Raw genomic sequence first — 13,483 nt, 5'->3', positions numbered from 1 at the left:
AATGGCGTTGCGACAGAGGTTCAGAAATCTGGCTGACAAGCTGGCTGTCGAGGCCGAGCCTGGCCTGACGACTACGCAGCTGATGGTGCGGTCCTTGTTTTCTATCCCTTCCTCGTCCTCATCTCATACCTGATCCCTCTCTATTCATCTGTCGTGGTGTCGTGCCACCCTTGTCCTGAGCTTCACAGCCGAACCGAGACTTACATCAGACGTGATGAGATGAGACCGAGCGAGACGAGACGCGGTGCTGACTCTCCTCCTAGCTAGTCAATCATGACCTGAAGCCCGTGGAGAAGGAGCGCCGACAATGGGGCCCTTGGAATTTTGTTGCCTTTTGGATCGCCGACTCGTTCAACATCAACACGTGGATGATTTCTTCTTCCATGATCATCGCCGGTCTCTCTTGGTGGCAGGCGTGGATTTGCGTCTGGCTGGGCTACTCTATTTCGGCCTGTTTCATTGTCACCACTGGACGCATCGGAGCCACATACCATATTGGTTTCCCAGTCATTGGCCGATCATCTTTTGGTATCTGGGGCAGTCTATGGCCGGTTTTCAATCGTGCCGCCATGGGTAAGTGAAATCGATGTGGAACGCTGAGACATTGGCATCCTCCGGGCTTCTTCGGGCTCTTCGCCAATCACACTCTCATCACATGGAAACAACAGCTAACATAAATCAGCATGTATTTGGTATGGCGTTCAATCTTACATCGGTGGCACTTGCGTCTATCTCATGATCCGCTCCATCTGGAAATCCTGGGATGCCACTAAGATGCCGGGGAGCTTTGGCACCAGCGCCACCAACACTCCCGAGTACGTCTCGTTTGTCATATTTTGGGTGTGTTCTCTGCCAGCTCTGTGGTTCCCTGTACACAAGGTCCGTCACCTGTTTACCGTCAAGGCCTACTTTGTGCCTGTTGCTGGGATTGCGTTCCTCATCTGGGCCTGTGTCCGAGCCGGTGGTGTCGGCCCCATCATTAGACAGCCTGCTACCATTCACGGCAGCGAACTCGGATGGCAGTTCGTCAATGGAGTCATGTCTTCCATTGCCAACTTTGCCACGCTGGTTGTAAACGACAGTGACTTTACTCGATTTGCGCGCAAGCCCAAGGATGCCCTGTGGTCGCAGCTTTTCACCATTCCGCTGGGCTTTGCCATCACCTCCTTCATCGGAATCATCGTCTCGTCGTCGTCCACCATCATCTATGACCAGCCAATTTGGAGCCCCCTGGATCTTCTTGGCCGATTCATCGACGATGGTGGCTCCGGCCAGAGATTCGGCGTCTTCATCATCTCCTTGGCCTTTGCTCTAGCTCAGCTGGGTACCAACATTGCAGCCAACTCCGTGTCTGCTGGAACAGATATGACGGCACTTCTCCCGCGATATATCAACATCCGCCGCGGATCGTACATTTGCGCTATTGTTGGTCTAGCAATGTGCCCGTACAATCTTCTCAGCAGCTCCAACCAGTTCACGACCTACCTGTCTGCCTACAGCGTCTTCCTCAGCTCCATCGCCGGTGTCATTGTCTCCGACTACTACCTCGTGCGAAAGGGGTACTTGGATGTCAAGGAGCTATACGACAGCCGCAGCACCGGACCGTACTTTTACACTTGGGGAATCCATTGGCGCGCATATGCAGCTTACATCTCGGGCATTTTGATCAATGTCGTTGGTTTCGCCGGCGCGGTCGGCACTAAAGTGCCCATTGGCGCTACCTACATCTACAACCTCAACTTCTTCTGCGGCTTCATCGTCTCGCTCGGCATGTACTGGATCCTGTGCAAGATCTCGCCCATCCCCGCTACGAGCGACCGATGGATGGAAGTTGGTGAGGATCTCGACGACGATATACAGCCTGCGGATGATAGTGGCAGCCAGGGCAGTTATGATGAGGAGAGACATACTGGAGGCAAGGGGCAAGATAAGAAGAGCAATGTGCGTGAAATGAATTTTTAGAGGGGGGGATGTTTATAAAGTGTTGTTGATTTTACTCCGTTTTAATGACGCAACGGATTTTACGTGTTTATGATGGTGGATTATATATATCCTATTTTCTTTCTTTAGAGTTAATGAAGAACAATCGTTCACCTCCCTCATGAGGAGATGGAGGCTTTTAGATCAAACATATGACAATCACATATATAAAAGATGAACAGTGAAGTTGCTGATTCTTCCCAATATACGTGTACCTACGTAGAAATGTGGGCGCATGATCTGGGTTGAAAAAAAAGCACTTTTGTGATTTCGCTTAACAGTCAGCGTTGCAATGCATAACGTCGGCCCAAATAAACGGCCTCAATTTCCTTCATAGCTCAGGTAATAAGCAAAGTAGACTACTCCGTAGACGACTACTATATATAATCTTACATCATATCCGAATCAAAAGGAAAAAAAATAACTAAAGCTCTTTTTAATAAAAAAAGAAAAAAAAAAGGGGGAGTCCTCCCTAAATCACGCAATGCATCAATATCCCTTTACTCGCACTGAGATGCTCTATCTCTGCAATGGTACAAGTTATAGCTCAAGTGTAAATAGCAGCAAGGTAGTTGGTTAAAAGATAGCGCCTTTTTTCAAAGCGGTCTTGTGTCTCAACGGAACACACCACCAAATCAGTGGCGCGAGGTCGAGTGGTAGTTCTTGTGCGGGTTGCCAATGCCGCCAGGTCGGAGAAGTGGCTGGTTCTCTCTGGCAATGGCTCGCTCCTCTCGCTCCTCGATGTCGTCTAGGTCCTCCTCGGTTTCGGCATATCGCTCGGGGTGGCCCGTAAAGGGGCCCGGCAGGCCACGCTCCCAGCCCTCGGAGTAGGTGCGAGGAGCGTATGGGCGCTGCGGCGTGGCGTGATGCTCGATGGGAGACTGGGGCGCACTGCTGGCGTAGCTGTGCGCATATTCGTCGCTGCGTCTAGCAACTTCGTAGTAGATGCCCATGGTCAGCACGCTGCCCTGCATGGCGGCCGTCAACAGGTAAATAGCCCATGTGCTCCAGCCCTCCATGCCAAGTCTCATGAAGAGACTGGCGGCGAATAAAAGACCACCTGGTGTCTGGATGCACATCATGGGGATGCTCAAGCTACCGACGTGCTTAAGGTGGTAGGTCATCCAAATCTGGGGAATGTACTGAATGGCAGCTAGAACGGCAGCCATGACGCCGAGGAAATTAGCCCACATGTTGAGCCGGTCAGGCATGGCAATAGCGAAAACACCAGTCAAGGCAATGACAACTAGGCCGTGAAGGATGCAGAGGCCACCGACGGCAACGGCTGTTTGCCATCTGGGGCTCTCTCCACCAAGCTCCTCCTGGGGAACGTTGGCCTCGCGATAGCGGAAGAAGATGAGGAACAGCACAAGGCTGCAGGGATCGGGGAGTTAGCGGAGGTCATCAGGGATAGACAGGGGACAGGGGGCTGTCAACATACATGGCAGTGAAGCATAGCCATTGCGTTCCGAGCTGGGCGACACCAAGCAGTCCGGCGGCACACTCAAATGTTTCCAGCTCCTTGCAGCAGCCAATGGCTCTGCGAGAGGGTGCCACAGTCAGGATGTTGGCAAAGCCAGCGGTGGCAGAGGTTGTGCCGAGAAGAACAAAGTAGGGGGAGATGCCTTCGGAGGTGCCTCGAGAAATGATGCGATAGTGCTGTGGCAGGTACGAGATCAAGAGACCGATAAGAATGACGCTACAATGTGCTTGTTAGGACCAAGACGAAATGCAAAATTGGAGATGACGAGATTTGCGACTCACATGGAAACTGTCAACTCCATGTAGGAGGGCGTCTTGAGGGCGTCGCAAGTGGAGGCCACGGCCATTGTCAAGGGAGAGGTCTCCATCGTGTTTGGCATCGATGGAGGAGTCGAGATGGAGATGGAGATGGAGATCGAAGAGGCGATGACTCGGTCGTAGAGGGAGTTGGTCGATGGGGTCAACGGCTGGTCTTTGTGGAGTCGCGTTCAGTTGGGACAGGTAGAAACGATTTGCTAAGGGAGAGACGAGGCGAGACTTGATGCTGCTGCGATGTCGGATTTCTTTGTTGGCTGGTGCTTTGGTCGGGCTGAAGCCGCGAGGGGCGAGGAGAATAGCTGCAAGGCGGGCTATGCGGGATTCATGGTCGGGCGAGAGAAGGGCGGGAGGCGGTTGATTGATATTGATTGAAGCTGGCAGCCGGGGGTCACGATTTCGCTGGGAGCTTCTCAGGGTCAGGTCAGGGCAAAGTGAGCGTGGCAGAAGTGAGACAAGGCAGCGAAAAGGTCCAAGGTAAGGCGAGTGGATGGGATGGATGGATGGGATTAGGTTCAATGTCACCGGCCGGATGGGAGATGGTGAGCTTGTGCTTGTGCTTGTGCTTGTGCTGCTAGCGGTCCATGTGCCCCCGAAGAGGTACCCAGTACTGCTAACGGTTACCGCTAACGGGCTAATGGGTGCTGCTGAGGGCTAGCGCCGCAGTACCTGTACCTGCTAGCGAGTACGGGGTACGGAGAGCTCATCCGCCCACACTCAGCGCTTCAATCCCTTTAGCAGCAGCCCCAAGTGCTAGGAAACTTTGGGCTGGTCGGGGAAATCATTCGGTGCCTGCTATCCATTTCTGGGGGGTGGGGAGAGAATACGGGCAGCCCAGGTCTTGGCTTGGTACTCGTAGGGAGCACCACCAGGTACACGATACATGTAAGGGGGGAACTCAGCAATGATTATGACTGACATGGACAGAATGAGTCAATGCGTGCGGGCGGCGTTGCGGTTACGGGAGGGATTTGATCTTATTCTCATAAGGAGGGATTGGGATTAGACCACACACTGGGAGTCTTGTGCAGACAGAGCCCGCAGTCGGAACTTGAAGGGGATCTCACCAAATCTACAGTATTCGAGGTCCAGTGCTCGCAGGCAGCTAATTAATCGGCACGGATCAAGCAGTTCAGCCACCTGATCCCATCACGGCTGCAGTGTCACCCTACATGTTGGTGCTTGGAGCAGCTGCTGCCTCTGAAAGCCCCGAGAAGCTAATGTACCCCGTATCGAGGGCCACAGGGGGCTAACACCACCACTTTGCACTAAGGAGAAGGTTTGAATGTTCCATTGAATGTTAATAATTGTCATGGAAATCCCAATTCAGTGCGAGTGATGAGCTCCAGACCTTTTGTTACATACGTACATAGGGTCAATAGTACATAAGATCCAATATTGAGGTCAATCCTTGTCAGGGCTGTCAGCATCTATAACCTCTTGGAGGCATCAATCGCAAAGTACTGCCTTGTATGTACTCCGTACTCCGTACTCGACCCAGGACCCTCAAGATGCTGGAATGACGTCGTCCGGTCGGGTAGGGCAGCCCATTTAGATCTTCCCAAGGCACCTTCAGGTTGGTACTAAGGCACGCGTCCAAGTACAGAGTACGCGCTAGGTACCTTAGTAACCTTGATTTTTCAGGGCTTCCGCCTTTAGCGTCCGCCCATCCTTTTCCCTCCCTTGCATTTTCAGCACCTCAAGTCGTCAAACCTGAACAACTCACTGATTACGGCGCAATCCGGCTGATTGGATTGGACACTCATCGCCACCATCTTCTAGCACGGAGCCCATCGATCATGCAGCGGTGAATGTGGACCGGCTCGAGCCTTGTCTACCGGGGCAGCAATGCCAGTGCCAGTGCCAGTGCCAATGCCAATGCTAATACCATGGACCAGGCCCAAGCCCAAGACCAACCTGAAGCACCGCCTCTCGCTCATGGCGGGCAACAAGAGGCGCCCGCCATTCGCCTGCTTGCTGAGCGTCTCGCCGTGAGCAAGCCGGAATTGGACGAGAGGACTTTACCTGGCGAGGGAGACGGAAACCGTAAGGACAGCGAGAACAGCAGAAAGGGTCCTGATGCCGGTCTCGATACGCTGAACCGACGCTTCTACTCGTCTGCGCAATGGACAGCCGACGGCACCGTCATTCTCGCCCTATCATCCGACCAGACCGTCTCATCATTTGTCCTTCCTGCAGACCTCCTGCAGCCTGCAGGAGAAGCGCGCAAATTGGGCTGCCAGGCCAGCATCAAGCTCCCAGAGCCCACCCAAACCCTCGCCGCCGCGCCCTACTTCTCCCTGGCCAATCCGGCCTCGCAAATGTTTCTGGTTGGCTGTCGAGATCATCCCCTCCATCTCTACCACGCCTTTCCTCAGCCAGAGGATACGAAGACGGGTGCTGCTGCTGCTGCTGCTGTCGCCAGCCGAACCCCCCTCTACACCTATAAGCTTATCCGGCACGAGTCCGAGCAGTACATCACCCCTGCGTCTCTGCTCTGGGAGTACCCTGGCACTCACTTCGTCTGCGGCTCAGCGAACCGCATCGATCTCTTTGACGTGTCTGGCCACTGCTCGGATGGCCCAACGGTCACCGTTCCCACGATTCCATCCCGGCGCCACATCGCCAAGGGTAGCGGCGTCGGCATGAAAGGCACCGTGGCCGCCTTGGCGTCATCGCCTCCTGCAGACGCCAATGGCCACGGATCCATCCTTGCGGCCGGCACCTGGACCCGCTGGATGGGGACGTACGATCTCCACCGTTCTGATAGAGTTGTTGCGAACTGGTCGATCGCGGATGCCGACCAGAAGGCGTTTCGTATCAGCCTGGGAGGCCAGGGCGTCGTGCAGACGGCGTGGAGCCCCTGCGGGCGGTACCTTGTCGTCAACGAGCGTCAGGCTGACGGGCTGCTGGTGTACGATATCCGGGGAACCGGGCAGCTGTTGGCCGTGCTCAAGGGACGCAGGTCGACCACGCAGCAGCGGCTGCACTTTGACGTCTTTCCTGCAGAAACCGGCTTTGAGGTCTGGGCCGGCACCCAGCATGGTACGGTGGCGGTATGGGAGGGAGTTGGCATGCAGAACGATGCCATTGATCCCAGCTGGACGTGGAAAGCTCATGAGTCCCCTATAGGAAGCACGATTGTACACTCTAGCGGCTCTGTTGCGGCAACATGCTCGGGGGGCTGGGGGTATCCGCGAGAACAAGACTTGGATACTGCCTCTGCGGGAGCTGATCCTACTCTTGACGGATACAATCATCATACCAGAATCTTTGATGAATCGTCAATAAGGATCTGGTCCGTTGGTGGGCAAAGTGTCACCGCGTGACATGCATCGAACAGGTAAACATCTTGTAATATATATGCTGTTTCACTTCTTTTCTCAAACCCTCTTACTCTGTTGATGGAAAAAAAGGCATTTGATGTTGGCAGTATGTCCATAATATATTATGCTAACCTTCATGGATTCGAAACAAGCAGTATTCCAACGCCCCATCTGCCGGTCAACGTCGTAATCCCCTTCCCCCAGCCGTATCTAATCGACCACAATGTACGTACGCGCAAACAAGGGATCAAAAAAAGAGAACATGCCAAAGCCAGCAGTTTTCCAAGCCAAACGTGATTAATTTGCGAAAGACAAGCAGAGATGAAGTATGAGTATGATATGTGGAGGTTTAGGAGTATCATTCCCTTAGAGGAAAGGGAATGTCATTGTGTGTAGAGAGGTATTTCTAAAAGGTATTTCGAGGGCGGTTTTCGGATTCAAACATTACAAAAACGGTATAACAAAGGTGGCAGCCGCTATGACTCAGCATATACAAACGGATTTTTCATTTTCTCTTTTTAGGGGGTATCATATCAGAGCCGAATTTCTCAAACCCACGGCCGGCCTCGAGACCGAGACTCGGATCTTGTCTGGGACCAGAAAGAGGCGCCGTCGCCATCGCCTCTTCTCCGTGGGTTGTACGGCCTGTCATCTTCGGGTTCGGGATCCAGCGGCGGCGGAACGAAGCTTGGCTTTGGAGCAGGCTCCGTCAGAGGAATCTCGTCCGATGGCCTGCCGTATCCAGGATCGAGAGGCACGGCCAGACCGAGCTCGCCGAGCTGCGGGGCGGGTTGGCTGGGTCTTGGGGTAATCGGGGTCATTTCAGCTTCGTCGCCGTGAATGCCCCTTTCTTCCGTCAGGAGAGCGGTGTTGGGAGGGTATGTACGGGGGTCAAAGTTGTCGTATTTCTCAGTGGATGGCCTGTGTTGTTTTTGTCATGGTTAGTTTCTGAGCATCTTTGTGAAAAAGCAATGGCGCATGTTATTCCTTACGTGATGTACTGGGATGGCGTGGCTGTTCTCCTTTTGCGGAGGAAGTAGAAGATAAGGCCGGCAAGGAGAGCAAGGCCGGCGAGACCACCGACCACGCCTCCGGCAATGGGTCCGGCCTTTGAGCTGCCGCTGGAAGTCGGCGCAGCGGGATCAGGGGTTGAGGTGGAGGTGGACGTCGAGGTTCCGGTTGAGGCTGAGTCGCTTGAGGTGGCCGTGTCCGTCTCCGAGGTATCGGATGTGCTCTTCGTCTTGGTCGCGCGACTGGAAGTCTTGGAAGTAGACTCGGTTCCAGTCCGCGACCCAATCGTCGTTGGCTCGGACAGAAGCGTGGGCGTCGCCGTCAGCTGGAAAGAGACGTGGCTAAAGTCCAGCGGCGAGCGACTAACCGCCGTGGTGGCCACCGTCGTCGCCAGATGCGAAAAGGCGCCGCAGCCGAACTGGAAGAAGCCCCCGTCGAAGTGGTTCTGGTAACACACGTCGGCGCCGGTGCAGGTGAAGACGTAGGGGTTGAGCTCCGTCTGCGGCGGGCTGTTGACGTCGACGCAGCCGGTGAAGATTCCCTCAGTGCAAGGCGCGCCGTCCGGGCAGCATCCGATGGCCTTGTTCTCGACGTCGACGGCGCAGTGCGATCCGGCGAGGCACGTGGCTGGGAAGTTGGGATCGCCCCCTATAAAGCCACAGACGGTGTTGAAGTCCCGTTGCTGCAGCAGATGACGCTCCGGCATTGATCTGAGAAAAGGCGCTGGCGTGGGGGCGATGGGCCACGGCGCCACGTTGAGCTCGCGCATGGCGACTGTTTTTGTTTCTCGGGGCAGCGCATGGCTCGATGCGATCTGGAGGAGGGTCGAAGACACGGCGAGGGCTGTGAGAGTGGAGGATCGCGGCGGAGGGGCCACGATCATCTTGTTGGTGGTTTGTGTCTATAACAACTCTAGGCGCAAAAATAGGAGAGAGTTTGACGGACAAAGGAAACAAAGCCAAACCAGTGGGAAAATGACGTGCAAGAGGGAAGAGAAGCTGCAGATGAAGTGTGTTTGGCAGATTGCAGATTTGTGAACATGGAAGTCAAGGTCGCACTGGCGCTACTCGTGCTTTTTTGCTCGGGTAGTGTGCCTTGTTCGTATTGACCCCTGCAAGGCCCAACTGGCATACATTAGTCGAGCAATGCGGCCAATGGAGGGTGCAGCGGGACGATTGAATCTTGCGTGGAGGGTGGGTTGATGGTATAAATAGGCATTGGGAGCTTATTATTTACGGTAAACAAACAGAGGGCTGTGGCCGTAGGGCGGGCATGTGAGATGGGTGAGATGAGGTGAAGTGAAGTGAGGTGAGGTGAGGGAGCTGTGAATAAAATAGTGCTGTATGAATACACTGCGAATTACATTGTCTACTATGGGAGCTTCTCACTCTTGAGGCGGCTGCATTGCATGTTTCAGCGGCAACTTGCTTCAGGTCCGTCCCCTTGCATCGCTACTGGACGTCTAGAGAGCGTCAAATTTGAATTGTCGGAATAAAAGTGACACAGACTCTCAAGGCCCATGCGCTATCATACGCTCAACGACACATGAACCCGTGGTGTTTTTTTTTGTTTGTTCGCCCTGAGTCAAGCCCCCTGAATTCGCGGCTACCGATTGGTGGCCCTAATTACATGTAGCAACGGCCCGGACTAGCTAGGCCAAGCTCAGTAGCTGGGGGCAACGCTCAATTAAGAGAGATCAATGGATGCATTGATTTTTGGGCGTTTGCGATATTACACGCTGGGTAGCGCGGGTATTTATTACAAAGTTGAGCGGGCGTTGAATCATGGCACCGCCCGATGTGCAATTACGCGTATACTGTACTGATGCTAAGAGAGGAGCGCTGTGAACCTCGCTGGAGGTTTATTATAGCATGAAACGATAAAGAGTCGACGCCAAAACAAAACACTGCGTCGTGGCAACCATGAGCGTGAAACAGGTGCAAAGGCGCTGGGAGAAGCAAAACGTGGTGGCGACCAGACAGAAGCAAGGCAATTGAGGTTTTTGTAATGTCTCCGGTACCCGGACTCCGGTCTCAGAGTAATCTGGAGGTGCCGTATCTCGAGATGCTGTCAAGTGTCTGGAACACTGCCTCTCCGAGCCGAGACCACAAAATCAGCTTTGATCCACCAGCAACGTCCAAAGGCTGCTTTTTATCCTCCCTGCTGCAACTTGGGTACTATTACGGACTAAGGCGATTACGATTCCCATCTTGTATGCACTGTAGTGAGATCGATGTGAGCCTCCCAGATGACGTATAGTTATAGAGTGGTGGAGTTGCTGCATCACCCCCATTCGATCAATTGATTCGCTTTTCGATTCATAACACCATCAATTCCCAGAAAAGAAAGATAAAATCGATAAAATCAAAAAGAAGGTGCTACAGGGGTTGCTGGCTGAAACGGCACCAATGGATGTCCGGTAGCATGGCGGCTGCAGCTCTCCTCATTGGCATGTGCGAGTGGGCGATGCGACACTTGACCTCATGTTTTAGGGGACCAGCGACCCGTAATAGCGGTTCTAGCAGCAGGTGCTGCATGAGAGTACTTGAGAGTTACCTCAGCCAGCGCAGATGGGGAGGCACAGTTGAGGTTATACAGTTAGCAAAATAGCGCAGTGATGCTCTGTTTGTTGACCAGCAGCACCGCGTGGAGTCAAGTACTTTCCTCGTACCGCAATGCACCTGCAATCGACAGTCACCTGCGCCACGCACAGGCCACGCCGCGCTAGATTGACGTCGCTAAGATCAATTGATTGTAGCTTCCCCATCCATCTGCACAGCTCCATCCATTATCACGTCTCGACCTCGTCTGGCTCTTGCTCCCCTCCCTCGAGCTTCTTTTCTTTGTTTTGGGGCTCGCTCTGCTCTCACCACCTTTCTTGGCATCATCATCATCGTCTTCTTTGTCCTGTTTTGTTCTTTTTGGCGAGATTCCGGAGATTGCCACTCGCCTCTGTACAGCCCAGCACAGCAAAGATGCCCATCCGCGTCAAGCTCAAGAAACCGCCGCCTGTCCGCGAGGGCAGTCCCTTCTCCGCCCGCTTTGATTACATCGAGCCCCCTTACATCGGCCCGGACGACTCATTCCGCCTCGTCGTCAAGAAGCTGGGCCAGTACATCACCGAGGCCATCGAGCTGCCCAGCAGCTTTGAGCAGCTGCGCACGACGTCAGCCGGCACTTCGCTGCGCCTCTTGGTTGACCATCTGGCCGATACCTGCGTCAACCCGGCCATCGTCAATGCTCTTTTGTAGGTTCTCTTGACGCCCAATTCCGGCCCTCTTGTGTTTGCTTGACTTATCACCCACTGCTAGAGCGCTCAAATGGCACTATGCCTCGGATCGTGATAACCAGGGCGTCGGCGAAGCTCGCTCTAATGCCTGCGAGATTGTCGCCTGGAGATTCCTGACCCACCACTCGGAGCGCGAGGCTGTGACCTTTTGCCTCTACGAAATCCCTGACCATAAGAAGGTAAAGGCCCAACAGCAACTGCAACAGCAGCAGGAGCCTGATCGCCTCATCGGATCGGATCCCGAAGCTGGCGAGGGCACTCCCTTGATCCCTCGCGTGCTGGCTTCTTTTGACGGCTCAGATGCTCATCTCCCTGCGGGAAGTTCGTCCAAGAAGATACAGCTTCTGTCGTCTCTTTCTCGCTTAACTAATCTTAGCATGGATGACGAGAATGACGGAGGTGATGATGATGATGACCCAACGGCCGCGTTTGAAGGTCTAAATGCTCTTGAGATTGCTGCTATTGCCGACGCCAAGAGATTTCTTAGCCAGCACGTCGTGCAGAAGATCATCGTGGGCATATGGAATGGCGACATTGTTTTCTGGGATTCCATGTCGCTCAATTCGACCAAGCACCCCCATTTCTATAACCCATTCACGTCGGATCCCTATTCCCGACTCCGTGTGCCCAAATATCTCAAATGCTGGGAAGTCTTGTTCTTTGTCGTCTTCATGTGCTTGTATTACTCTGTCCTCATTGTGCGGGACGAAAGCCGCCTGACTGGCCCCGAAATCGCCTTGTTCTTCTGGCTGGCTGCCTTCTTTTACGATGAATTGAGTGAATGGATTGATGCCGGAGCCATCTTTTACGCAACGGACATCTGGAATTTGTTTGACATGATTATGATCCTCATTGGCACCATCTTTGCTGTATTAAGTGAGTGTCGTCTCTCTTGCTCACAGAAGAAACCGTAATCGCTAATCGTGACCAAGGAATTATTGGTATCATGCGTCAAGATTTGCGCCTAAACGACCTGGCATTTGATGTGCTGGCCTTGGAGGCTCTCTTCATGATCCCCCGTATTTGCTCCATCCTAAGTCTGAGCCCCTACTGGGGTACGCTTATTCCCTGCCTCAAGGAGATGGGCAAGGACTTTATCAAGTTCATGGTGCTTGTCATTGTTGTTTACCTTGGCTTCCTGACTACCTTCTCCCTCGTGGGCAGAGACATCTTTAGCTTTGGTAAGATGACGGGCATCTTGACCAAGATATTTTATGGCTCGAGCTATGTGGGATTCGAGATCATGGACCAGATTGATCCCATCTTTGGACCTCCCTTGATGATCATCTTCATCACTTTGTCGTCGTTCCTTCTCATGGGCTCGCTCACCGGTATGCTCTCCAACAGCTTTTCTCGCGTCATCACCCACGCCAAGGAGGAGTACCTCTACGTGTACAGCGTGTACGTACTGGAGGCCTCAACCAGCAACCGCCTGACACACTTTTACCCCCCGTTCAACCTTGTTTCCTTGGTTTTGTTCCGGCCATGGCGATACATCTTCCCGAGGTCCCACAAATACCGCCAAGGTAGGATCTGGCTTCTCAAGGTGACCCACGCGCCCATTGTGGGCGTCATCAAATTCTACGAGTATCTCAAGTACAAGGGCGATGACGATGACGAGTTCCGTGGCTTCAAGGGCCCAAAGGAGCCTAAGGGGAGACGCCGTAGGTCGGAGGCCGCTCGACCCTCATCTGCTGCCGGCCGTCCCCCAATTGCATCTCTTAGATCTGCGATGAAATTGCGTCCGTCTAGCCGGAATCGCGAAGAGGACGATGTTGATGCGCCCTCGCCAGTTGAGGCTCAGCTTATGGAGCTGCAGCAGAAGATTGACCAGCTGACATCGATTGTCGTATCAATGAGGGAGAGCCAGATGGTGAATGACAAGATCGAAACCGGCAATAACAACAGTGTCTGAGTATTAATCATTGACCGTCGAACATCGAATACGACATGAAGGAATGGGCGTATACATTGATGAAGATGAAATAGTGTCAGGGCTCGGCTGTGCATACGATATTATATGGCCAAAAGTCTACAACCACCTAAGAATCGAAACCCCCCAATATTTGTATGGGGGCCA

The 13,483-nt window shown here is 53.5% G+C and overlaps 5 protein-coding genes across 5 annotated transcripts; 3 read left to right on the top strand and 2 right to left on the bottom strand.

Annotated features, from left to right (window-relative positions):
• Window position 1: 1 nt before the first annotated feature.
• On the top strand, window positions 2-1,962 carry T069G_10344 (uncharacterized protein; the record flags this gene model as incomplete). The annotated part of the gene is made up of 4 exons (XM_056177554.1): window positions 2-85; window positions 264-573; window positions 683-1,425; window positions 1,474-1,962. The coding sequence occupies 4 exons, from the start codon at window positions 2-4 to the stop codon at window positions 1,960-1,962; spliced, it is 1,626 nt and encodes a 541-aa protein (XP_056023844.1).
• A 653-nt stretch (window positions 1,963-2,615) lies between these two features.
• T069G_10343 (PQ loop repeat domain-containing protein) lies at window positions 2,616-3,830 on the bottom strand (the record flags this gene model as incomplete). Its single annotated transcript, XM_056177553.1, has 3 exons — window positions 2,616-3,354; window positions 3,422-3,679; window positions 3,745-3,830. 3 exons carry the CDS (start codon window positions 3,828-3,830, stop codon window positions 2,616-2,618), a joined length of 1,083 nt encoding a protein of 360 aa, XP_056023843.1.
• A 1,836-nt stretch (window positions 3,831-5,666) lies between these two features.
• On the top strand, window positions 5,667-7,106 carry T069G_10342 (uncharacterized protein; the record flags this gene model as incomplete). Its single annotated transcript, XM_056177552.1, has 1 exon — window positions 5,667-7,106. One exon carries the CDS (start codon window positions 5,667-5,669, stop codon window positions 7,104-7,106), a length of 1,440 nt encoding a protein of 479 aa, XP_056023842.1.
• A 545-nt stretch (window positions 7,107-7,651) lies between these two features.
• Window positions 7,652-8,997, bottom strand: T069G_10341 (uncharacterized protein; the record flags this gene model as incomplete). Its single annotated transcript, XM_056177551.1, has 2 exons — window positions 7,652-8,024; window positions 8,096-8,997. The coding sequence occupies 2 exons, from the start codon at window positions 8,995-8,997 to the stop codon at window positions 7,652-7,654; spliced, it is 1,275 nt and encodes a 424-aa protein (XP_056023841.1).
• Window positions 8,998-11,089: 2,092 nt separating this feature from the next.
• Window positions 11,090-13,318, top strand: T069G_10340 (ion transport protein domain-containing protein; the record flags this gene model as incomplete). Its single annotated transcript, XM_056177550.1, has 3 exons — window positions 11,090-11,361; window positions 11,426-12,279; window positions 12,336-13,318. The coding sequence occupies 3 exons, from the start codon at window positions 11,090-11,092 to the stop codon at window positions 13,316-13,318; spliced, it is 2,109 nt and encodes a 702-aa protein (XP_056023840.1).
• Between the last annotated feature and the right edge of the window lie 165 nt (window positions 13,319-13,483).

Source organism: Trichoderma breve (assembly GCF_028502605.1).
Source record: "Trichoderma breve strain T069 chromosome 7 map unlocalized scaffold00007, whole genome shotgun sequence".
NCBI classification, from domain to species: domain Eukaryota; kingdom Fungi; phylum Ascomycota; class Sordariomycetes; order Hypocreales; family Hypocreaceae; genus Trichoderma; species Trichoderma breve.
The sequence above is the reverse complement of the archived record's forward strand: the minus strand, read 5'-3'. Positions and strand labels throughout refer to the sequence as shown.